The sequence below is a fragment of the Seriola dumerili genome, unplaced genomic scaffold, assembly GCF_002260705.1.
Source record: "Seriola dumerili isolate Sdu_G_001 unplaced genomic scaffold, Sdu_1.0 BDQW01006988.1, whole genome shotgun sequence".
Classification (NCBI taxonomy): domain Eukaryota; kingdom Metazoa; phylum Chordata; class Actinopteri; order Carangiformes; family Carangidae; genus Seriola; species Seriola dumerili.
Genome location: NW_019181243.1, coordinates 17,352 through 42,569, shown reverse-complemented (window position 1 = coordinate 42,569; position 25,218 = coordinate 17,352). Strand labels below are relative to the sequence as shown.

The 25,218-nt window shown below is 40.8% G+C and overlaps 3 protein-coding genes across 5 annotated transcripts; 2 read left to right on the top strand and 1 right to left on the bottom strand.

Annotated features, from left to right (window-relative positions):
• The first annotated feature begins 457 nt into the window (after positions 1–457).
• On the top strand, positions 458–10,149 carry LOC111239952 (vang-like protein 2). Of its 2 annotated transcripts, none has more exons than XM_022769910.1 (8): positions 458–726; positions 4,077–4,318; positions 4,719–4,842; positions 4,937–5,544; positions 6,107–6,243; positions 6,652–6,787; positions 7,669–7,915; positions 8,121–10,149. In XM_022769910.1, the coding sequence occupies exons 2-8, from the start codon at positions 4,248–4,250 to the stop codon at positions 8,376–8,378; spliced, it is 1,581 nt and encodes a 526-aa protein (XP_022625631.1). In that variant the 5' UTR covers positions 458–726; positions 4,077–4,247; the 3' UTR covers positions 8,379–10,149. The 2 variants fall into 2 exon arrangements, with proteins under 2 accessions (XP_022625631.1, XP_022625632.1); XM_022769911.1 differs by lacking the exon at positions 458–726 and adding an exon at positions 3,906–3,949.
• A 741-nt stretch (positions 10,150–10,890) lies between these two features.
• Positions 10,891–16,278, top strand: LOC111239969 (CD48 antigen-like). Of its 2 annotated transcripts, none has more exons than XM_022769931.1 (8): positions 10,891–10,970; positions 12,299–12,508; positions 12,605–12,715; positions 13,951–14,226; positions 14,963–15,049; positions 15,396–15,428; positions 15,517–15,536; positions 15,613–16,278. In XM_022769931.1, exons 1-8 carry the CDS (start codon positions 10,934–10,936, stop codon positions 15,628–15,630), a joined length of 792 nt encoding a protein of 263 aa, XP_022625652.1. In that variant the 5' UTR covers positions 10,891–10,933; the 3' UTR covers positions 15,631–16,278. The 2 variants fall into 2 exon arrangements, with proteins under 2 accessions (XP_022625652.1, XP_022625653.1); XM_022769932.1 differs by having other exon boundaries at positions 15,517–15,549; positions 15,663–16,278.
• Positions 16,279–16,409: 131 nt separating this feature from the next.
• LOC111239968 (T-lymphocyte activation antigen CD80-like) lies at positions 16,410–22,734 on the bottom strand. Its single transcript, XM_022769930.1, has 7 exons — positions 22,626–22,734; positions 20,745–21,044; positions 18,385–18,660; positions 17,859–17,969; positions 17,689–17,750; positions 17,484–17,558; positions 16,410–17,292 (listed from the first exon to the last, which is right to left on the bottom strand). The coding sequence occupies exons 1-7, from the start codon at positions 22,702–22,704 to the stop codon at positions 17,230–17,232; spliced, it is 966 nt and encodes a 321-aa protein (XP_022625651.1). The 5' UTR covers positions 22,705–22,734; the 3' UTR covers positions 16,410–17,229.
• Positions 22,735–25,218: the final 2,484 nt, after the last annotated feature.

Below are 25,218 nucleotides of genomic sequence, written 5' to 3'. Positions count from 1 at the left end.
ACAGACTTACTACAATACTTGTTTCTATTAGCTAAACATATATGTCAATATATGACACTGTTAAAATTTCTGACAGGTTACATGTGTATTTTTTTCATATATATACTATATTTTATGATTTTAATTCATATGTACATGGCATTCTTTGATGTAAATTCAGATCTAGTGTGTTAATAAACAGTTTAGTTGATGGCATTAAAAAGCCAATCAATTTGTTTTGGAAGGGTGGCGGGGTTGTGTCCCTACCTATCTGTTGAGACCAAACCTAGCCCCTTGGTGTAAAATACTGGTTTTATTTTGAAAATCATTACCAGAAGCACTGAATGTTCTGCATCTAACTTGACCACCTCAGCCGGTGCTGGATGTCCGCACAGCCAACCCCCCACCACCACCCTCCCTCCCTTCGCGCTCAGCGGGGTTTCGCTGCCTCATAGCAGATGCGGGAGACGGGATGAGGTGTGTGTCGCTCCCTTTTGTGCGGCTCGATGCTTCGACTTGAGCTGCGATTTCCAGGCGAAAAACAAACAAACAAGCAAACAGAACAAACTGCGTTCGCGAAGAACATTCGAGTTACACTTAGGTTGTAGATGAGCGTCGAAAACTGCAGACAGATGAAAACCGGGAGAAAGTGAATTTCAGGCATTTGGAGGCACTTTTGTTCTTTGAATTGCTGCTGCTGCTGCTCTTTGTGCTGCCGGCTGCAGCTTTCTCCCTGTGGGTATAAAGGTAAGACATCCCTGCAGGCATGATGGGTAAAATGCGTCTGTGAGCATGTATATTGTAAAACCGGCTGACCACGACTTTAATGAAAAAAATTTTCATGGAAAACATTTTCTTCCACTTTCTTTCCAAACACATTTTTATTTTTCCATTTGTCTATTTCCACTCGTGTGTCAGGACTGATGAGCTGGCAGATAACTACTGATCTCACAGTCACTAAAGCCGAATTTCACCACCAATGTGAACACGTACGCCGTTATGGAGCTCGTTCGCCTATTCATGTTTTTCTCCATGCACTTTATCCATGTTGCGCTTTTACGCACGGTTTGTCAAATGGAACAGTTTACAGACAGAGCGTTTGGGAGATGATTCTTTTGGACTGTGGTCACATGCGCGTGAGTTTGCTGTGTAGTCACCAGTCTGTTGCTCACAGCGGCAGCACTTGTACTCACCCTGGGTGTGTTCTGCTTTGTCGCTGTTGCTTCCACAGTGTAAAATCAAAGTGTGTGCAGCCTGCATCACTTTGGTCACTGGTTTGCTGTGACCTTTTATTAACTCATACCGACTGTGTGTTTATAGTGTAAAAGCCTAGAAGCCTGGTCTTGCATGGGTCGCCTCAGTATAGAGACAACAGCCACGCCTCGCTGGCCCACCGCCACCCTGAGGCCTGGAGGCCCCCGGGAGCCACATAGGCAGGCTGATTAGTCTGCTGCACGCACGGCGAGAAACACCCATATGATAAACTGATAAGTGAAAAGACAACATTTCTCTAATTGACACAGTTTTCTTTAAGCATTATAATGTTGTGAAACAAGTGCAACTGTATTCTTAAATTATTATCTCACAGCCTCAGCAGAGATCAAAGATTCACACTAGTGCTAAGAAGAAAACTTTTTAAGTCCTGCTTCCTAAGGCAAACTTATTAGTAAAAAACTGGCCATCCTGTTTCCACACTGCACACAGAAGTCCCACAGCCCAGATGATGCTGAACATGAACTCCAGTGTAAATCAATCAGCTGTGGATTGATTACAGTGGGAGAGGCTCATCAGTGTGATCGATGGCATCGACTATCTCAGTCTGGAGAGAGACAGAGCTGGTCGTGCTTATGTTAATGGCACTATAATACAACCGCTGAAAGTTCTGGTATTGTGCCTTCTGAAATGTTTTTCTTTTTTAGAGAGACTGGGGCATTTACAACTTAACATCCATCCACAGCCGTAACCATCTCCTCTGAATTATAGTGCGCAAACAAATCACATCACTCATATTCTGTGTGCTTGTATTACTTTCCCAAGTCAGCATGAGTCAGTGGTTTCTCACTGGGAGCAGCAGTCCATACTGAGGTTTGGCTGATTTGATACTGTATATACGATTATGGGATTCACATGCTAATGATCACAGGGTCCAAAGATGCCTGCACTGTAAACACATTTTTACATCATGAACATATAATGTATGGTCTTATTCTTATGTTAAGAGAAATAAACCAGCTGTCTCTATAAGAATTTTTTCAAAATCTACCCCAAAAGACTTAGTTAGGGGTCATGTAAATTATATATATGGTCAGCACTTGAGGATAAAGCTCCACCCCCTCTGTCACGCTCTGTGTTATGGGATCTGGACCAGGATTTGACTGATTCTGTTCTCAAGCTGGCAGCAGAGACCTAAAGATAAATTCTCATGGCGTTAGAGAATATGAGGTCTTACGCCATGTGATTCTCATTTTTAGAGAGACAGAGAAAGAGAGGGAGAGTACTTGGCCTGACATGAAGCTGTGACAATGGCCCAGTATATTTGACTCTTTTAAGAATGAATGTGTTGTTGTTATTTTTTTCAAGTCCATCCACTCGTTCTCAATCAGAGGGATGTATTTATGGGGATTTTAAGCCATTCTTGTGTAGCTTTGCTTTTATGCTCGGGTTCAGTGTCTTGCTGGAAAACAAATCCTCTCCCAAGTGGCAGGTTTCTTGCAGACTGCATCAGGTTTTCCTCTCCAGTATTTAGCCGCATTCGTTTTCTCCTGTACTCTCTCACAAATGTAGTGTTTTTGGTTTCATTAGACCACAGAGTTTTCGTTCGGCTGACTTCAGTCCCCCCCCCCATGTTTCTTCTGGCAAACTGTAGCCATGATGATGATTGTCTTTCTGTCTTTCACTGTTTATGTCGAACAAATATCAGTACATCAGGCTTAAAATCTCTCAGGGCCTCGTGAGTACAGCTTTGTATGCCCACTAATGTATCCGATGGAAAATGTCCCCAGGTGAAGAGGAAGAGTCCGCATGTGAATCACATGAAAGCCGTTACTGAAATCTGAAGTGTCTAATACAGAAGATGGACGCAGGAGGTCATGGTACAAATAGAGAGCGCGAGGAGAGTTGTTATTAGATTAGGAGTCTGCTTGTTCTGCTGCCAATTGGGAAAGTACCCTACTTGGGGAAAATAAAAACACTGTGCTCTGTCCAGATGACAAGTCAAAGTTAAAATGTAGAACACAAACAGATGATAAGCCTGTGCAGAAAGGGAAAGAGAAAATATCCTCAAAATTAAATCAGACTCGGAGCCTGGTAAACGATTTGTGCTTCTCTCTGTCCTCTGAGGTGTTTAGTTGAGGGATAAGGGGAAGAGAGAGGGGGGTGCTGAGTTGATGTTCTGGTTGCCACGGAAACGACCCCCCTCCCTCCTGTCTTTTCTCACCCATAGCCTCCTATTCATCCCCATTGTAGTAGCTAAGCTCTGTTGCCCTTGGAGACCACAGGGGACAGTTGGGGAATGCGGCGTCTCGACGAGTATGTATCACACATGAAGCAACAAAAAAACCAAAAAAACACAGACAGCACACAAATCAGGCTCACATGAACAAAACAAAATGTATTTTCTTTATTTGGCACTGTGTTGTAGAAAACGGCACAATTTCAGCTTCGCTTGAGTCACTCTCGTGTAAAACTGGAACATTTTTGAGAGCTGCTCTGATGTTCTGCCTCCACTCCTGCGTGTCCTCCACACTGGAGGATTGTAAGCCCAGAATAGAAGGTGGCGTAATTGCCCTTTATTGGCTGAGAACAAACTCAGGGCCAAATCACTCGAGTTTGCTCATAAAAACTCCCTCAAAGCGGAAGAATGGACCCAGCTATGTCCTGAGCGTTTGGAAGCGCGCACACAGACACTTTCACACACCTCACTGTGCCAACATTTTAACAATGCCGTCTCTCTTCTTGTTGCTGTTACTTGGTACGTTTCCCTCTAGGACGTTTTTACTCCTGGATGATATGACAAATTATCTTTTGCCTTTCTCTCTGTCTCTTCTCCCTCCCTTCTGTTCACTGTCTTCCTCCCCGATCCTCCCTTCATTTCCCAGGCCTCCAAGATAGATTCCCTCAGGAGTAAGGTGGACTTGCTGCGCCTCCCTCTGGCCCTCTCCTCCAAGTCCATCAGCGACCGCAAGAGCCAGCTGGGCGTGGTGTGGGAGAAAGGCGGCGGCTCGGGGGCAGGACGGGCTCAGAAACCCCGCCCGCCGCCAGCCTGCGACATGGACAACGAGTCGATTTACTCGGGCTACTCCTTCAAGTCGTCCCACTCACGAAGCTCCCGCAAACACAGGTAGAGGACCACAGAGTCCACTGCACTGCAGCTTTTTATCAACTGTCAATTATTATTTGGTCTTTAGAATGTCAGAAAATATGAATAAAAAATTAAATAAATTTTAGTTTTGCAGAGCCCACGTTGATGAAATGATACAAAAAAAACAATGCCATTAAATTAGATCCTTTTTGTCGTGATTTGTTTTGGCTTGCCAGATTAAAGTTCAATCACAATAGCTATCAAATAATTATATCACTGAACAGAGCAGTGGTTTGCAGCCTATGGGCCAGGTGCCCACTGGTGGGCTGCAAAGGTATTCCAAATGGGCCGACAAATCATTTGCGCCAGGACAGGAAGCATGAAATAATTATTGTCAATCCATAGATAATAAATCCTTGACTTGTCGTCTTGTCTCCAGAGAGAGGAGAGACAGGCATCGATCAAAGAGTCGCGACAGCAGCGTCCGTGGAGACAAATCAGTGACCATCCAGGCTCCTGGAGAGCAGCTGCTGGATGCTGAGTCCACCAGAGGAGACGACAGGGTCAGAGTCTAACGTCAATCCTTCCTCTTCAGATGTGTTCAGTGTGGAGCTGCTGTCACCGACACTCACCCTCTCTGCCTTCCTCTCTCCTCAGGATGACAACTGGGGCGAGACCACCACGGTGGTCACCGGCACCTCCGTGGACAGTATCTCCAACGAGGACCTGACACGGATCTCTAAGGATCTAGAGGAGTCCTCGCCGCTGGAGTGTCGCCGTTACTTAGGCCTTGCACTGGGCGCCATTTTGGGGCTCTTTGCTCTGGTCACTCCTCTGGCCTTCTTGGCCCTTCCACAGCTACTGTGGCGGGACTCACTTGACCCTTGCGGCACTCCATGTGAGGGCCTTTACATTTCTCTGGCCTTTAAGCTCCTGATCCTCTTCATCTCCACCTGGGCGCTGTTCCTCCGCCCGCCCAGAGCCGCTCTGCCGCGCTTCTTCATCTTCCGCTGTCTGCTGCTGGCGCTGGTCTTCCTCTTCGTGGCGTCCTATTGGCTCTTCTACGGGGTGCGGGTGCTGGAACCCAGAGAGACGGACTACAGGGGAATTGTGGGATATGCAGCGTCTCTGGTGGATGCGCTGCTGTTCATTCAGTACCTGGCCCTGGTGCTGCTGGAAGTCAGACACCTGCAGCCTGCTTTCTGTCTGAAGGTCGTGCGGACCACAGATGGAGCCAGTCGCTTCTACAGCGTGGGACATCTCAGGTTAGTGTGTGTGGAAAACAGAGACTCATTCAAGTGCAAACTCATTCATCTTTCCTGCTTATTGTCTAAGCCACCAAGCATCCACATTTACACACCCGCTACCAACTACAAAAAGACTTTCAAGGTGGTTGAAAGACGTGCCAAGAGAAAGTGTCACCTCCCAAAGCTAAAGCAAACTATCAGTTGGCGGCTAGAAAGTGTAGATGCAGAGCAAACCACAACTCTCGCCTACACTGTGCAGCTGCGAACATATTCAGGTGACGCACAAACAGGTTTTTTTCGCAGAACTGGAGATGGTTGTTTGTGCCTTTTATAATAACAGGCTTGACCTACATCATCTGTGTCTCATGTGCATTCAGGTTGAGCCATACATTCCTATAGTGCTGCAGATATTTCCTCTCATGCGTGCAGCCCACACACAGTGTCATTTTCGGCTTCTGATGGTTTACCACTTCCCTAATGTACATGTTAGATTGGCCGTGAAGCTGTGCAATTGTCAAGGGGGATATGAACCCCTCTCTGTTTAAGTTTACTTTTTCTTTCTCTTTCTTGTGCAACACAGTATTCAGCGGGCGGCAGTGTGGGTTCTGGACCAGTACTACAGTGACTTCCCGGTCTATAACCCCGCCCTGCTTAACCTGCCGAAGTCCATCCTTACTAAGAAGATGTCTGCCTTCAAGGTCTACAATCTAGGAGAAGGTAAAACGATGTCGTGTTTAGTTTTGGTCCCATCTGCATCAGAACAAATCTTACCTTGTATATATATTTGAAATACACCAAATATGAGTGGGTTCACTCGCAAATGACACAAATGTAGCACAATTGCCTACAGTAACAATGATATAATGATACGGGTGAGTCAGTGATATGCTATACATTGCAAGACGGCCATCTTGAATACATTACTCAATGTAACTAATAGAAAACAAATAAATTGGCTAAATAAAAAGCAGAAATACAGGTATTCACCATATTAATTTAGAAATTTAGATGTAAAATAGCAAATGTGCTGCCTAGAGATTAGCAGATTGGTATTGGATATGAATGTGGAAATGCCTGTTCATCAGACGGAGTGGTCGTCTTTAACTTCAGTGTTTCTGTCTACAGAGAACAACACCAATAACTCCACGGGGCAGTCCAGAGCCATGATCGCAGCCAACGCTCGGAGAAGAGACAACTCCCACAACGAGTACTACTACGAGGAGGCGGAGGTGGAGCGGAGGGTCCGCAAACGCAAGGCCAGGTGGAGACATACCCACGCACATACATACTTGCACATATAAAGATACACACTGAAGTTGAAGGATGTGGTGGAGGGTTATCTTGTCATCCTCACAACTCATCTGCCAAAGGGAGAGAGGTAATGAAATGACAACTCATTATTAAACCACAATAATATAGTTTTAATGTTTCCAGTAAGTCAAAGTCATTTTAAATAAAAGAATTATTAAAAGTTCAAGTTTTATGTTGCCTTATTACAAGGATCTGTACCTGTAAATATATAAAATTATTAATATGTTGAGTAATATGATACTCCAGTTTTCAAGTATTTGTTGTTGCAGGATGTGGAGTGGAAGTAAAGCAATATGTTGGATTATCCTCACAAATATTTAGCTGTAGGCTACATAAAACTGATATTCAAGAAGTGCATTATCATATCACACTGGACTACAGAGTGTGCACATATGGCTATTTCCTGGAGGCAGTACGTAGGATTGCTGACCCGGTATGAATCAAACTAGTTGTTAACAAAGGTTTTCCTATTTACACATCCAGCAGGCACGTAGCAACATTAGCATCCATTTGCAGTGTTGTTTCTGGTCCAGTATTCACTCCTCTTTTAGCTCTGATTTAGTCTCTAGCAACCGTCTGCCGTTTGGAGCTGGGCGGGAAGTGTACAGTGGGTTTATCAGAGCTAGTTCACGGACACCAGGTGCTTGCTGCTGTTGTTGACGATACAGAGTGTGGACCAGAACAGTGAAGCTGCAGATTGTAAAACCAAACACAACGAGGTTAAAGAAGCACCAAAAAAAAAAAACCTCCATTGAGGTGCTTTAAATTATTGATTAGAGCAGCTTTAAATCCAAGCTGGTGTCTCACTCACACTGTAATGTCTCCTCCCAGACTGGTGGTGGCAGTAGAAGAAGCCTTCACCCATATCAAGCGTTACCAGGAAGAGGAGGCGATGGCATCCTCACCCAAACACCCGCGGGAGGTGATGGACCCCAGGGAGGCAGCTCAGGCCATCTTCGCCCCCATGGCGCGGGCCATGCAGAAGTACCTCCGCGCCACCAGGCAGCAGTCCTACCACAGCATGGAGAGCATCATCAACCACCTGCAGTTCTGCATCACGCACAACATGACCCCCAAGGTAAGGACGATGGTTGATAGTTTAATGGTATGTATTTTATTAATACATATTTTATTTTTGAAATTTTCATTAATTCATTTTTAGAAAAAAACAGATATTAAGTAACACATTAACCCTTTAATTCCAGACTGTGTTTTAGTGTCATTATAAACTGCACTATAAACTCATGAACTGCACATATCCTTTGTGTTTCTGTGGTTTAAAGGCTTTCCTCGAGCGTTACCTCAGCCCAGGTCCCACCCTCCAGTACCTGGACAACGGTAGGGGGCGCCAGTGGACACTTGTGAGCGAGGAGCCGGTGACGGCCTCCCTGCGTCAAGGCCAGGTCTTCACCCTGAAACGCCTGGACTTCTCCCTGGTTGTCACGGTGACGCCGCTTCCCTTCCTGCGCCTCGGCGAGGAGTTCATTGACCCCAAAAGCCACAAGTTTGTCATGAAGCTTCAGTCAGAGACGTCTGTGTAGGAGGAGGGAGATGAGAAGTGGACGGAGCAAAGGAAGATGGTGAATCAAAGATACTAATCTCACTGCCTACAGGGTATCTTTTTATACCTTTTTGTATTACATTTTTTATGGTTTTTATTTGTTGATTACTGTGACACCCAAATGTGCAAAGTGGACATGGATAAAGTATCATAGACTTAAAGAAAATACCCCATCTCTGACCTTGTTCCTCTTTTGTTTCGTCAGAACAAAGCTAAATCTGCACCCATCCCTCAAACTGCTGACTGTTAACTTGTGAGAATGCACTACAGACTGCTTTCACTTCCCATTATATTAAGGAAGGCTGTTCTTCGGTAGTATTTCATTACAAATTTAATAAATGTGTATATTCTTTTGATAAAATCCCATGGCTGGAGAAGGAATGACCTCTTGTCTTCATAAATACAGTGCTGCACAGCTGACCTTTTTCATGCTCAGGCTTATTTTTAGCTCACACTGTGTCAAAGCTGATCTTACTTCTTATTTCCCCTCTTACTTGAACTTCTCGTTCACTGCCTTGACAGGCTTTAAACGCACGGCAAAAAACTCAACTGAAAGCTTCCCTGGCCTTTTCTCACCGGCAGGATTGACCTACCGAATCAAAGAGAGATGAAACCACCTCTGAATTCCTTCCTCATTTTTGTTGATTCCACTCAACTGCTTACTGGAAAGTGGATATACATACTTTCCAGTGAAACTATGAAGTAAAACACTGGATGGACTCGATGCACTGCGCATTTCTTTGTGTTATTTCCTGTTTAGTTTTGATTGAATCACTTTTCATTTATGTAGGTGAATGAAAAGTTCTACCTACATGAATGTGTTTTGTTGCACTGGCAACAAATGTAAGCACAAGTGTGTGTACAATGAAGAACCAGTTTGTGTTCAGTAACACTGGTAACCCTGGTAGTGGATGTTTTCACCTCTGCATATTTAATCTTAATAAGCTCAGGCACAACACAGCAAAGTACTGCCGTTGTGCTTCTTTTTGGCAGCTTCATTTTAATTACTGTCTGATATTTTGCAAAATCAGCGTGGGAATGCGTGCAGACTTTGTTTGACTATATCTGTCGGTCTGAAAACAGAGGTCCGTCAGCTTTGTGGGGACTAAAATGCTGGACAAGATTAAATGGCTGTTTGAGGGTTAAGACTCGGTCCGAGGGTTTGGGTTGTGATGGTTAAGGTTACAGTAAGGGGTTGGGGAATGCATTATGTCACTGACGGGTCCCCATGAATGTATGAATATGAGATGTTCACTTTGTTATCCAGTATAGAAAATTCACATTTATGAAGCCAGAACCAATGATATCTTTTGTTACTGTTTTTGCTTCAGAAATACTTAACAATCCATCAGTTATCAAAATAGTTACAGATTGATTTTCTGTTGATAAACTAACTGATTAATCGACTGATCATCCACCTCTACAGTTCTGGTCCGTCTCTGGGAGTCTGAAGAACTAATGAAAAGCTGCTGTATGAATTTTGGGGGGGTCAACAGGGGCCCCTACTGTATCTGGACTTGAGCTGCTCGCATTTGTGCATCTTCTGTCACTCAAACATGTTCTTTTTACACTAAAAATAGAGATTGCCGTGCCAATCACAAGCCGTTTACATGTACATTTTGATACAATTTTCTAAGCTTGTATTTTTCCTGTTTTTTTTAATCGATTCATTTGCTGTCACTTTATTGTACTGAAACTAAGCTCCTAACATGTATCTGTTATCTGCCACTTAGGGCTCTGTAAAAGGTTTTTGATAAATGATGGCATCGAAAGCTTTGTGCGAGTCACAAGTTGTCTTGTGTAATTCTTTTATTTTTGTTTTTGGAGCAAAGACAGGAAGTGAGACAAGAAGTGTGGGAGTATGTGAGGGTTGTCAGGATGACGTGTAAAAACTTCCATTGTATAAGAGATATGTATGCGATACCCTACAATACCTACAACAGCAAGTGGAATTCACCAAATAAAAGAAAAAAACCTTAACAGAGTATGGATATTATAGAATAGAAAAGAAACTATTTAGTCTGTTCAGTGAAGCTTGTCACATTGATCCACAGGGAATTCATGCAAAAAGTACCATGCAGTACTTTTCTTTGTAAGGGCCAATAAATGTGAAAGCAACTTCATTTATCATAAACATGAGGGAAGTGGGGCATCGAGTTGGTTGAGCATCTGCCCCATGTGCAGAGGCTAAGATCCTTGCTGCAGTTGGCCCCGGTTTGAGTCTCGCATCGGACGGCCCTTTGCTGCATGTGATTCCCCCTCTCTCTGCCTCCCCATTTCCTGTCTCTCTCTACTGCACTGTCAATAAAGGCATAAAAAGCCCCCCAAAAAAATTAAAAAGGGAAGTGAAGGAAGTTTTTTATCACACAACATATTAAGTCATATTAAGTAATTCAAAGAAAGAAAGAATCCAGTATTGCAGTAACGTTATAGGAACAGATGCAGTTCATAAACCACGTGGTTGGTATGACTAAAAAAGGAAGTCTGTCAGTGGTTGCGTTCCTCCTGTGCCTTGTGCCTTGTGCCTCATTTACGATGAGACACCAAATCTTCATCATTGCGTTCCTCCAAGGTGGGTCCTTTTTTTTTAATTTCTGAAAATATCATTAAAAGCTGTAGTGCCAGATTTCCAAAAACTTTTAGATATTTAAAAGTACAATTCAGAACAGAATAGATGACTTCCTGAGACAGAAATACCGGGAACACAGAACTCTGGTGGCTTAACAAAAAGCAAAATAAACTTACAAATATATTTTATATTTATTTATATAATTTTAATTTTTTATGTTTTTATCTCTCATTCTATCTTTCTGATGTTTACTTAAATATTTAACGTCAGAAGGAAGGGAACTATGTTACAGTTACAACAAAACAAAAGCAGGAAGTAGAAAAATTAATTAAACTCGTCCCTTTCACGCTTGATGCAGTTCACACCAAGTACGACCGTCTTCTTGAAAATTTGAAAATGAACCTGCACCCTTGACGGTTTGAGTGTTACCCATGCGTGTTAAGCATAGCTGGTTCTTACACCACGTTGGTTTCGACTGTAATACCTCGACAGCTACAACATGGATGCCATGAAATTTTAAAGACGTTCATGGTCCCTAGAAGATGAATCCTCCTGAATTTGTTTATCCCCCGACCTCTCCTCATGAGCCACCATGAGGCGGAGAATTGTGGTTCAGCTAAATATCAACAACTCTTGAATGGCTTGCTACAGAATTTAGATTCAAGCTCCCCTGAGGATCAATTCTAATGACTTTGGTGGTCATCTGTTTTTTGCAATATCTCAACATCTACTTGACGTATTGGTAGCAAATTTTTTACAGCCAAAGGATGACTGCTACTGACTTTTGTGATCCTCTGACCTTTTACACCAAGAGAACATTTCTGAATTATCTCAAAAACAGCTCTATAGTGTGCCATGAAATTTGGGTTCAACATTGATGGTCCCCAGATTATGATTTGTAAAAAGTTTGATCCCCTGATCTTTCGTCTAGCGCCATCATCAGATCATAATCTCTGTTTTTCCAATACTGTTTATCCCGTTTATTGCTTAGTAACAAATATTAGCATGCTAACACGCTAAACTCAGAAGGTGAACACACAGGTGAAAACTAGCATTGTCATTATGATCATGCTAATGTTTACATTAGTTTAAAGCACTGATGTGAACTAACTAGAGTCAAAGTCTTCGGAAAGCTAAATGATGACACAACACAAATACAAGTTCAATATTGGCCATATTAATATGTAATGATATCCACTAAATGCTGCTGGAACTGAAGTTAATCCTTTATTGTCTTTCTTTAGGGAAGTGTTGCCTATCTTCTTTTTATTGTGTGAACCCAGATAGACTGAGTGTGGTGATGCTGAATCATTTTCAACTTGTTTTCACAGGGGCACTAGTTGAATCCCTTAAGGAAGTCCCTGGTTACCTTGGGGCTAACGTTACCTTATGGTCAGGAGCAGACCCATCATGGAAGCTCTCCAAAATTGAGTGGTCAGTGTTCTCCAACAACACATGGATTGCCACCTATCGCAAGGGGAGAACAAACATCGAACGCATCAGTCGGTACAAAGGGAGACTCAGTCTCAACATCTCTTCAGGTGACAGAAAAATCTATCATCTGACCGTCGGTGTAAAGGAGTCTTTATCTTATTTCTTTCTTGACAGTGTCTTTTCAATCATTCTTTATTCATCAGGTGACTTGACGATCCATAATCTGACTCGTGAGGATGCCATGGAGTACACTGTGGACCTCATCAACACAATGAAAAACGGCACAGTGAACAAGATCAAGCTCAAAGTTATGCGTAAGTGCGACCAAAGTTTATGAGTCATTTTTTAAAAAAAATAATGTTCCTCATTGAGGTGACTGATTCATAGACTGTGGACTGGCTATTTTCTGCCATGCTGGCAGCATGGCTCCATAGACGGCAATGCTTGTCACTTTGGTCCAAACTTAAACATCTCAGGAACTATTTCACTGATTGCAATTAAATTTTGCACAGGCATTAAACCCTATTGACTATGGTCACCCCTTGAATTTTCCTCTAGCGACATTATGATGTCCATATTTGTGATTTTGAGTAAAATTTCACAATAACACTTGAATGGCTTGCTATGGATTTTGTTACACGTTCATGTTTCCCTCAGGATGAACTGTAATAACTCTGGTGATCCTCTGTCTTCTTATCCAACAACATCATCAGATCAAAATTTCAGTTTATTCACTACTTTGGTTTCGGACTGAATACCTGCAAAACTATTACTGCCAATGAACACTAATACCTTTGTGTTAAGTGGTTATTGTTAAAACAATTTTAAAAAAAATGTGTAAATAGAAAACATTAAACCTGGATCGACATGCTAGCATTGTCATTGTCATTGGATTTCAGTTACAGCCTCACAAACATGACTGACTTGACTGTAGACTGTTAGGGACTTATCTTACACCCTGCACAAAGTGATGTCAAGTGCAAGGTGTCTTGCACTTGCACCCATCTGAGCACTTGTGGGTGTTAAACTTTGGTCTTAAAATTAGGTTGTGACTAATTACAATCATGATGCAGCACAAGAGTTTTGGTGGTATTCGGCTGTTGCTGTTAGCTAGCTCGCGCGCATCTACTTTGTGTACGAGCAGATCATAGCTCCGCAGAGAAGTGATCTTTCTTTCTACCTTGCAGATCCACCATTGTAATATCAATCCACAAAGGTGCAAGTGCACCTGGCCTATAAAGGGAACGAGAGATGGCTCTTGTTTGTTGCATGTTATGCCCAATACACAACCATGATTAAATAAGAGACAACCCTTTTGAACCATGCTCCTGGTGCTGCAACCTTTATTTATGCCAGTAATCTAGCAAAAGTAGATTTGGACACGCCCACCATGCGCTTTAGACTTTGCACATAGATTGTTAAAGTAGAGGCCTTAGTGTGTTGTCCTCACTTTCCTTAATACGTTTAACATGTTTCAAATATTTTGCTTCTGAATGGTTAGGAATATATCTATATGTCTAATTCATAATCACAATTTATTCCCGTGCAGAACGCCTTAAGAAACCGTCTGTAAAGAAACTCGTCACTGCATCTGTAGAAGGAGGCTGTTTTGTGGTGTTTGATTGTTCTTCTCAAGATCAAGATGTTGACCTCTCCTGGGAGGTTGGACCTCTCACCAAGACTGCCTACAACATGAGTAATCCTGATGGAAAACCTGGAGTTCTTTTAGCATTCCTCAGCACCACACAGAAGCCTGTCCATTTCACCTGCACCTCCAGCAGGACTACAGAGAGGGCCTCAAATGCTGTCACTGCAGAGTGTGATGGTAAAGTGAAGGAAAACATGATAGCATGATGTATGATTCAATATGATGAGGTATTGTGGGGAGGGTCCGTAAGTTTCCAAAGATGTCATACTAAATTATGGCTTAAAAATGTCAAACAGATTTAAGTGTGATGTAATGATGCAACCATAAAACATGGCAACCTCGGTTAGCATGTAGCAAAGAGGTAGCGGTGTATCGTTTGGTTGTATTTAAAGCAGAGGATAGGCTGGAGCTCATGTGACGTTCAAAGAACATGAACTTTTTGACTCTCCTAAAAAGGGCATGGACTGTTGACGGCTGTACACACAACACCATGTAGAGTAAAAGCAAGGCTAATGTTTTACTAATAACATACATAATGGGGCAAACAGAGAAACACAGTGTAATACAGCAAAGTACTATATAAGACAACATAAAACATGGAAGATGTTTTTCCTTTTGGTTAAACACATCAAGTTGGGTTATGTTGTGATCAGATGATACAATATGATGATGATGATACCCCATAATGCAATAATATAATACAAAACAATATACTGTGGTATGACAATAACAAATCATACCAAGCCATACCATACCATATAAAGTAGAAACATGATGGGACACAACATAATTCGATAAGGATTTGTTGCTCCCTAACACCCCTCTGCCATGTCAGTTTTTAGAGGAGTCAACAGGTGAACTGAGAAGCTAACTTCAGATTTTTTCCTCTTAACTTTGTTACTCTGTCTTGCAGAAAACCCCTGCCCCAGATGTGCTCCTATGTTTTTTTTAGGATTATTTATAGCAATTGCTATAGCAGCAGGAATGTATTGTTTCAGAGGTGAGAGGAAAATATCATTCTTTTATCCCTCTTTCATCTTTCATCTGTTTATTTCATCTGAGCACGATCAAACACAAATGCTATCATATAGAGAAAATATTAAGAAAGGTATATCAAATTTTCATGTGTATATAGTATACTTTATATATACACATATACTCCCAAACCCTTGCAGTGATTACATTTGTGCAAAACAGCATTTGTGCTGCACTTGCTGTTTCCTGAAACAACAAACAGAATCATTAATGGGTCATGACCATAACAAACTGTCTGCTTCTGCTGCTTCGAGTACTTGAACAGTGATTACTGTGTTGACAAAGTCCTTTTTTTTTTTTTTAAATTACAGAAAAAATCAAATCTGCATGGAAATGTCTCAAAGGTATATAATTCATATAGTCATTTTCAGACTGAAATGCTCACTGGTAAATAAACTTTTTTGTATTTATGTATTATTTTTTGTTTTTCAGACAACCTGCCTAAATCAGAGGTATAATCCAGAGGTAAATTGCAGTCTGTCTCTGTTCAAAGATGCTTTATAAACACAACCTGTTTGTTTTTCCTAGATTGCTATTGATGAGTGATAACACACTGCTATTATCCCTCCTCCCTGCAGTTAGCTTGACGTCTGTAAAAATTTCAAGAAGCTGAATTGACAACACCACAGAAGCATTAGCCATGCTGGACGATGACTACAGCGCTTGTGCCGTATGAGAACTGTGATATATTAGCACAACACAAGAATGTAAGAATGTATTTCGCTATAATCTGAAGCAGAGCTGTCGGAGTTGTCAGAGCTGACTTTTATTGTGTCCAGAGGGCAAATGAATTGGACTCATATGAGTGTAGGGAGGTGGAGAGAGAGTCTGCAACCGTAAACGTACAAAAGCATACAAAAAGAACAGTGAAACACAAGACAACCAGATGAACTGATAAAGACAAGATCCACACGGCCTAAGCATCTGCCATCATGATATTATCATTTGTCATTATTAACACAATATCAAATTTCATTTTTTTTTAAATATCATTATCCTCGATATCTGTTTATCTCAACACCACTTATCTATGAAAGCAGCAGCATCATAAATAATTAACAATACACATTATAGTAATGTAATCATGATATTGAGTCTTTCTCATGTAAAAATGTTATTTTATTTTATTTGATATATATTTGTAAATAAATTGTCGATTTTCTTAATCATGACATTAAAAGAATATTTTTGAAAGCTTGTTTCAAATCAATACTGGCCAGCTCACTTTTAAGAGAATATTTATATGGAAAACCGTGTTTTTTTTCCCACCAAATTAGCTCAGTATCATTAGCTTGATATTTATATTGCAAATATTTAACTTAAATATTTTATGTGAAACAAATAAATATGTGAATGCAAATAATCACATATAAGGGATAATATAAGACAGAGTGATAGGATATGTGAAGGAGAATAGTAGTCTTCCTAATAGTGATTGGTATGAGAGGATGACAGACAGGGAGTGACTCATTGACACCACTAGCCTCTTAAACAATATGTAAAAGACTTCAGAGGTTGGAGGACTTGTTGGTGGTATCATACTGTAATTTGACTAAATGCATGTCTGAGTAAAGGGTACCAAAAATCAAATGGAATTGAAATGTGTGAAAAATGTACTTATGTCAAAGGAAAGAGCATCTTAAAAAAATCAAGCCTGAGCTGCGTCAGTTAGGCTTGTCCACCTGCCTGGACACCAACAAAAACCAGTGTTATGGATGGTCATTGAAAAAGCTGCAAAAAATCTCTGTAAAACTTAAATGTAGAGAAATAAATGGATCACAAGTGAATTAGATTTATGATATGATTACAAACCACAAGTAAAGTAAATGTAATTTAATATGCACAACTTTGTACAGGATGAAAAGCACAAAATGCACAAACATTAAAAAATATATAATCTTGTTATGTACAGAATTTACAACACTGTCAATGGTATCACATTTCTAATATGAAAAACGAAAGGTGCCGAACTCTCTCAAGGCAAAAGATTTTAAATTTGAAAAAGCATGATGTTTGAGTCTGTACTCTGTTTTTGCACCTTTCCTTTATCATATTAGCATTACATTTCTTTTTGGGCTTTGCCTTTTCCAAATGTTTTTTTTTCTTCTGGTTATTGATTCATTTTGTTATCCCTGAAATTTATTGTTAGGGTGAACCCGACGCATTCCTCATGTGACTAAACTGAATCTTGTCATACACAGTCTGGGGCTAGATGTGTGACAAAAAGAGGAGAAAAACATCAGTATCACAATGATTTTTTATAAAAAATACATTTCTAAAACAACATTTCATCAGTCATCAGCTATCAAACTATGATGTTAACTACATTAGCAGAATTTTATAAACTCAGATTATAGGGACTATTTCAGTCTCATTTGCAAGAAATGTTTTGCTCTTACCCCTGGTGTGGCTGCGTTGCCTCTGTTGTCAATGGTTTCATACACTGAGCATGGCTTCATGTTAGGTGATGTCCTCTGGAAATTTGAATGTGTACGCATCACAGAGAAAGGTTAAAGACAAAATGAAAAAGCGGGTAAAACAATCAAAACTGAGGTGGATAATTTGCGCTCAGCGATGTGCACACAACAAATACACAATACTTACGTCTTCACTTGCCACATCAGAGATATCGGCGTACACGGTGAGGTCATTTGCATCACTGCCTTCTTTAAACGTTAATGAGTAAATAAGAAACAATAAAATATCATGAGTAACATTTCACAGATAATATATTATGACATAAAAAAAGAGGCACGTACTGAAGAGTTTCTTACCAGACTGTCTTTGTGTGTGGAGACAAACCCAAATAACTATGGTGACTACAATGATAATCGTCAAACCAGCTCCTGCTGCCACACTCAGGAACAAGACAAAGTTTTCTGGCTCTGCAAATAAGAATATTATCACTATTATTATTATGACAGAGTTAAATAAAAGACGCAAGTATACTTAATAAAGCAGGAATACTAATAAATGATGAGAGCCAAAACAAATCACTGCAATTTACCGTAGCTTTTATTTGTCTGGTACTTTACAGTTAAAGATATCTGAACAGTTTTCTTGGTTATATCCCAAATTCAATAGAAACTTAATATGTACTTCTTAATGTAAACTATCCTCTGCAAACTCTGCAGATTCTGGTCATTTTCACAAGTAAAATCTTGACATCAAACAAGGAAAACTACTACTAGCATACCTTGAATTATAACTCTGGCTATTCCAACTGCAATGTGACTCACCAAAACTCTGTAAATAAGGAATTCATCATCAATGAAGTTCATTCACTTCTCCCTACATTACCTGGTTTTTGTTGGTCGGACGTGTCGTTGCTACACGTCACTGTTGTGGAAGCAGATCGCTCACTGACTACATTCCAAATCGTGCAGGTGAATGTGGTCTCTCCGTCCTGCGGCCTGATGGTGTAATGCTGTGTACTGGAGCCACGGTGGGTCCGGGCCCTCATGGTCCAGTTGTAGTTGACCTGGCTGTCAGAAATGCACCGCAGGAAAACTGTGCAGGATCCATTGAAGGCATGTGAGGTGGTGTTGGCAGTCAGGACAGGTGTAGTTATGGGCTCTAAGGAGGCAATAGGAAGAGAGAGAGAGTGTGTGACAGGTGATTTGGCTTCATACTGTACCTTTAAATATGCATGTGCACAACTTTGCAAATTCATTACACATTCACACCATTGGTATTTATGAGAGAGGAAAGAGCTAAGAAGCAGAACAGAAGAGAGAGATCACACTGATCATGTTTTCCAAGAAGCAAAGGCAGTTCCTGAATCTGAACAAACTTGGTGATCACTCAGCTGCAAAAACAGTCAGTAAATCTTTCATTAGTGAGATTCCTTTCTTTTATTTTTTAAATATTTTATATGTACACCTTTGTTGGTGATGATGATGGATGGATGATACCAGTCTTGTACAAATCTGTGAAGAGATGATTCTTTTCAGCTGCTCTTTGCTGGAGGGTTTTTGATGCTCTACTTTCCACTTCAAAAAACTCCAAAGACTAAAGTCACGGGACATGCTTGGCCAAATCATAGTTTCCTCTTTTTTTACTTCTTTAAAAAGTCTTATTTTCATCCAGTATTTGGGAACTCAAACTTGCATTCACAGGTTATATCTGTAAATGTCTGTGCATCTCCCCTACAACTTCTGCACTCGTGCAGCCCCATATCAGCACACTCCCACTTGTTTCACGGCCGGCACTGTGGTGGTCCTGGCCATGATCCACGCCAAACCCGCTGCATCCCGTCTGAGCTGCACAAATTTTACGACGGGGTTGACTTCATGTAAAGTCCTTCACACTGTCTGATTAGTCACTGAGTTTCTGCCCTTTTTTTCCAGGATGGCCACTGTGCGTTCTGTTATTGGTAGTTTGGCTCTTCCGTATGTTCAGCGGCCTACTGACGCTACCCTCTCCCATCTTTATGAAGTTTCAAAATGTGGTTCATTACTTGTTCAGGCTGATCCTTACCATGTGGAGCCATGCAGCATTAGACACAAGCCAGACCAGACCAGGAAGCTGTGTTGCTCACAGGTTCTTTTATAACCTTGTTGCTGGTCAGTCCGAACTGACAATCGCAGTTGTGCTCACTCTTGTTGCAGTGGTCGCAGGTAAACTCACTGTTACATTGAGGTTGTAACCTTTCTAACCTGTCATTTTTGATTATACATAAGATCAAATACCCCAGACTTCAACTTAAAATACAAGTATTGTATGATGGTACAGTTTTGAATCATTTAACATTTTAGTAATACTGCAAAGCGGTGTAATGTACTCACTTTTGTTGTGTACTCTAATTCTGACAAGCACTAAGAAATAATTGTGTTAGCAAATGTAGATGCACGTCAAAAGAGACGAAGGTTCAAAGTCCTGAAATGATGGTGTGACGCTACAATGAATGACTGAGTAACACAGGAGCAGTTTGAGAGTGTGTCCTTTCCTTGCAATAATGTTTTCTGTGGTCGGGTGCACCCTGCTCTGTTGGGTGTGTGCTACTATTTAAATGTATGAAATGTATTTCCTCTTTATCATTAGCCCGTAAGACAGCAAAGCTCACTGCAAGTAAGAGAGAAACAAGGCAAAATGATGGTTATCAAATCACAGCTATACTCTGTTTATAAGGAGTTTGGATGGTGGTGTCTTTTTTTTTATCACCATTTAAAAACCTAGAACACAAGTGTAAGAATTAAATCAAATCTTCAAATGCAAACATGCAACTAACTGGTTTACTACCTAATTTAACATTATTTCTAAAGGCAAGGGCTGATCAGTGGGACTGACGTTTAACCAGCTCTTCTCTGCAACAAACAATACTGTTCCTTTACTTTATCATGAGCCTGTGAGAATGCTGACTTTAGCCTCAGTCTTTTATCATGATATCAAGTATGTAGCGACCATGTGCAGGCTTCTAGTTTTAAAACAAAGCAGCTATGGAAATTACAAAACAGAATTTCAAAGAACTGACAGAGTTAGCAAGTACCTGATAAAATCTGCCTCACAGCTCTGCCTCTAAAATGAGAGTGTCATACATCTTGTGCCATATAAATACCACCTGCAAACCATAGGCCAGCAACTAAACATGAATGAATGGATAAATATAATCAATTAACGCTTACTAGGCTGTGTGGTTAACAAAAACAAAAGCATCTTACCATGAACGTGCAGAGTGATGATGACTGTGTGTCTTTGCACGCCCTTCGCCTCTGAGAGAAAACTGTAATTACCAGAATCTTGAGCAGTCAGTTTTCTCACTGTTAAACTAAAGGTTGTGTTGTTTAGATATATTCTGTTTGTGTACTGAGTATTTAAGCTTTGTTCCATGTCTACAACTGTTTTATCTCCATATTTCCAAGTTGCTGTTGTGACCCCTTCAGTTGGTAAGCATGATGGAAGCTCCACAGTGTCTCCAACTTGTTTATGGATGACGCGTGGACAGTTGGAAGCCTCCACATCTGAAAAAAACATAATGAAACAACAGAGTGAGTATAGCACTTTTAAAAGGTCATTGTCAAATTTGTTTTTCTTTAACTTTGTTCAAAGTGAGGACAGAAAAAAAAACAACCAAATGACCTGAAACCATTTCCTCTAGGTCTAGTTAGCAAACTTCAGTTGTACATGTTTAATGTGACATAACATAAGAAAAGCAGAGACATGATATGATGTGCATAATCTGACATAACAAAGGAATAAAATTGGATAAAACAATTACATAGCATGGTGTCATTACATGAATGACATGATGATTTCATAAAATGACATAACACAATATGACATCATGACATGACCAGCAGGATACTAACATGCAAACTATTTTCCTTCAGTACGTGTCTGTGTCTTGTTTCCTGTCAACTCTCAGCACGTTTCCTTTAACAATGATGCTGATATTTCCCTAACGTTAACAACTAATGACCTAACTGAATTTTCAGGGGAGGATCTGAAAACACTCACACAGTCAGGTTTGTTGAGTTGTTGAGACGGTTCTGACGAACAATGTTTTCAATATTTGAATGTACTTATTGATTTAAAAAAAGCAGGATAAAAGCTCAGAGCTGTTAGTTATTGTTGCGGTTGTGTCATAGTCATTCATTAAAAGCTGAAGCTATTGACATTTTAATATTATTTAGCACAACAGTCTCCAATAGTCTTCATGACAGTAAAGCTGGCCAGCTCACCATCACATCATATCCAGAGCAAAACAACTGAAGTTGCCAGCAGTGCACGTCACTTTCGGTCAGTGCCACTGCCACCAGCACTCAGGAAATGTATGGTTTACTTGTTTCTGCTGTTATGTTGTGTGTTTTCAGATGAATGATTATTGCTATGCCTCACCAGCCTTTCCAATCTCAACAGTCAATTACCATATCCTTGCATGAACTAATTATCGACACAATATGGAAACAGTGATGACTTGTGATCTGTGATCTGTAAATAGACACACTGGCAGGTTGAACACTTACATACGCTCCCCTACTTCCCCTTATGCTGTACAACCAATATGATGTATTAGAACAAAATATTTATTATATATAAAGCAACAGAAAAAGAAAAGGGTGACCCCTCCCTGCGTCGAGATTTATATAAAGTTTCTTTGCCTCAGATGCAGCAGAAAATTTGTTGACAGATGGTTTTCAAAAAGAATGCAAAGCATATCTGAGTTTCTAGTATATCTAGTTTGCCTGTTCATGAAGTTGTAAACACTCAAAATTTTTAACAAATGTTGAGCGCCATAAGCATATTATGACCCTTTTTTATGAGGAGAGGAAAACTAATGCTCATTGAACACTGCAGAGTAGGCGCCTTGAATTCATTTCTTCAATTTGGATGCCAAAGCTCTCAAATCATCATATTACTACAATAGCATTGAAGCCACAGCTATATTTTTTATTGGCGCTATTTAAACGTAGTCATCTTGCATTTGCAAACACATAAGCTCAAAAGACGGCTGACCTCTTCCAAGGTTTCCAAAGATGACACAAATCCAGCAAATTCTGTAATGTTGGCCTGTATGACATAACAGTTAAAATGTCACATACCATGGAGACAGAGCCCAAGAAGCAGCACAGCGCTGTATGTGAAGACGCAGCACAGGCAGCAAAGGCGACCACCAACCATCTCTGTGGCAAGAGGAATAACGTCTGTTTCCTCTTCTGGTCTGTCAAACTGTGCTGTGAGATGTCAGCACCGAAAAAAAAAAAAAGGAAAGAAAAATGAGAGGGTGGAGAGTGGGGGAGGTTTTCTGTTCGTGAAGAAGCAGACGAGGCGGCCTGGCTTCATTTACTGTAAATAAAACTGAAATAAAAAAGTAGGCATGTCAGAAATAGCATAAGTGGAACATATCTAAAAAGAGAGTTCAATAAAAGATCGAGGAGGATATTTTGGTAAATCATAGTCAGTTGTCATGTATTGTACTATATTATCATCTTACTACAAAAATAAGGTGAAAGTTCATAATTGCTTCACTTGACATACTTAACTTGCCATTAACTCTGGTACTCCTGACTGATTCCTGGTGATCTGAACTCAGTCCTATCCTGAATAAACTGGAGCTAACAGTGTATCTATAGACTACTGCAAGCAACTGAGTTAGATGTGTGAAGTTTCAACGCAGAGATCCATACCTGATAACTTCTGAGGAGGAAGAACGAGGCCACATCCTGTCATCAGATATTCCTAGGTGAAGAGATACCGGCCTAGAGTAAGTTCTGTCAAGAGCATGCATTATACTGTGTTATTAAGAGCTATTTGTCACCATGGAAGATGTAGAGGCTCCAGCAAGCAGGGAGATGACAAGTGTCTGGATTAGGACCTGAGTTGCTTCACTAGTAGGGAAGGGGAAATATTCCCAATGCTTCACAAGAGGAATCATCAGGAGAAGGCTACTGCTTCCTGGTTTGCTGGGAATATCGGTTTGCCATGTAGGATCACATCCAGGTTCCTCGCTTTCCTACAGTTGCTACAGTATTGTGGACAGCGGATTTTTTTGGGAGATAAAAACAAGTTGAATGGGCAGGTCTCTATGTGGGAACACAAGCTCAGTCTTGTTTTGGTTGCTCTGCCAGGGAAGCGGAGACGCCCAAGTGCGAGAAGGCGGACACCACAGAAAGTCTTCTTCCCCCTCAGCCAGTGATTTTGCTCCAAGAACGCTGGGTACAGGGAATCTAAACCCTAGTCGTGAAGGATGGGAACTTTACCGCTGAACCGTTTTGAGATAGAAGCCGATATTTCGAGATGCTGTATTGATTTATTTTTGCCCTCTGCAGTATGTTTCTGTCTGCTTTTGTGTGATAAAACCAATAATCGTATACATCCGAAGCTAAACTTATGTGCAACCCTGTGCACATAGAAGGAAATGAACCACCCAGCATCAAGATAAAAGGCCATTTCTGTCTCATCATGATACTACTAAGAAAAAGGATGCGTGTCCAAGGTGACCTCAGTTCTAACCCATCGGACTGCCTGCACTTGAATGACCTGGCCTGTCATGATCTGTCTCTCATCACTACATGTCTCATGCTGCACGTATGAAAGATGACGCCTTTAGCCGTACATAGTTTATAAAGGATTTCAAGCTCAAATTACATTTCAGACTTTAGCTCAATAGTCTGAATGTTGAGTGGTGATGATGAAAGCACGAGGGGACTCTTCTGCAAGCAAGTCCGACCTTAACACCTTCTGGTATGGTGTTCCTGCAGAGGTGGTCTGTGCACTGCTTGCAACACAATTTGGTTTCCTATGTACTTGAGGGCCTGTTCACAGATCAACACTGACATGAAACCCACAGGATGAAACAGCCCACCAAACGCAACTGTGTCTCTCAGAACTGTGTTTCCATCCCACGCTTATGTCACACCAATTTTATGACTTGTGAACAACACTGAGATCCATTGACATTTCCTCTTGTGGCATTAGCTGGTCAAATATCACATACTTTTTTCTTAAGACCACAAGCTAATTGAATTGCTCTAACTGCATTTTATTGTGCACCTCTATAGTGTATAATGTCAATGAAACTGATCCTGGAACCCTGTTTCTGATAAGACTCACTTTGTGGGTAGCGCCAATTAGACAAATGCGCTAATAAGCTAAGCTAAGATGGTGAACATGGTAAAGATTACACTCTCTAAGCATTAGCATGTTAACCATTGTGAGCTTGTTGCCATGCTGATGCCATTAGCACTTAGCTCAAAGCACTGCAGTGCTAGCATGGCTGTAAACTCCTAGCATTCAGATGATGTTGGAATAATCAGAAAAATTGGTTTCTGACCGGGAAAATTGATGTGAACTCCCCATCAATTCAGTTTAATGATCTAGAGAGTCAGCAAAAGCTTTGGTGGGCTACATGAGTTTCCAAGTTGTAACTTTGTATATGAAGAAACATCGACATTTTCACGTAGCCTATTGCATATCAATTTTTTGTTAACATTAAATGTGTAAGATGGTATTAGGTTGTCACCGTTAGTTGCTGTCCATGTAGATTAGTTAGAAAAGTTGTGTATTAGCAGTAACCCTGATAATAACTCAAATACAAGAAACATAAATGTGTTGTTTTAACGCTCTGAGCAATAAAATACAGCACATCTTCTCTGTATCATCCCTGTTGTTTCCATATTGTTTCCTCAGAAGCAC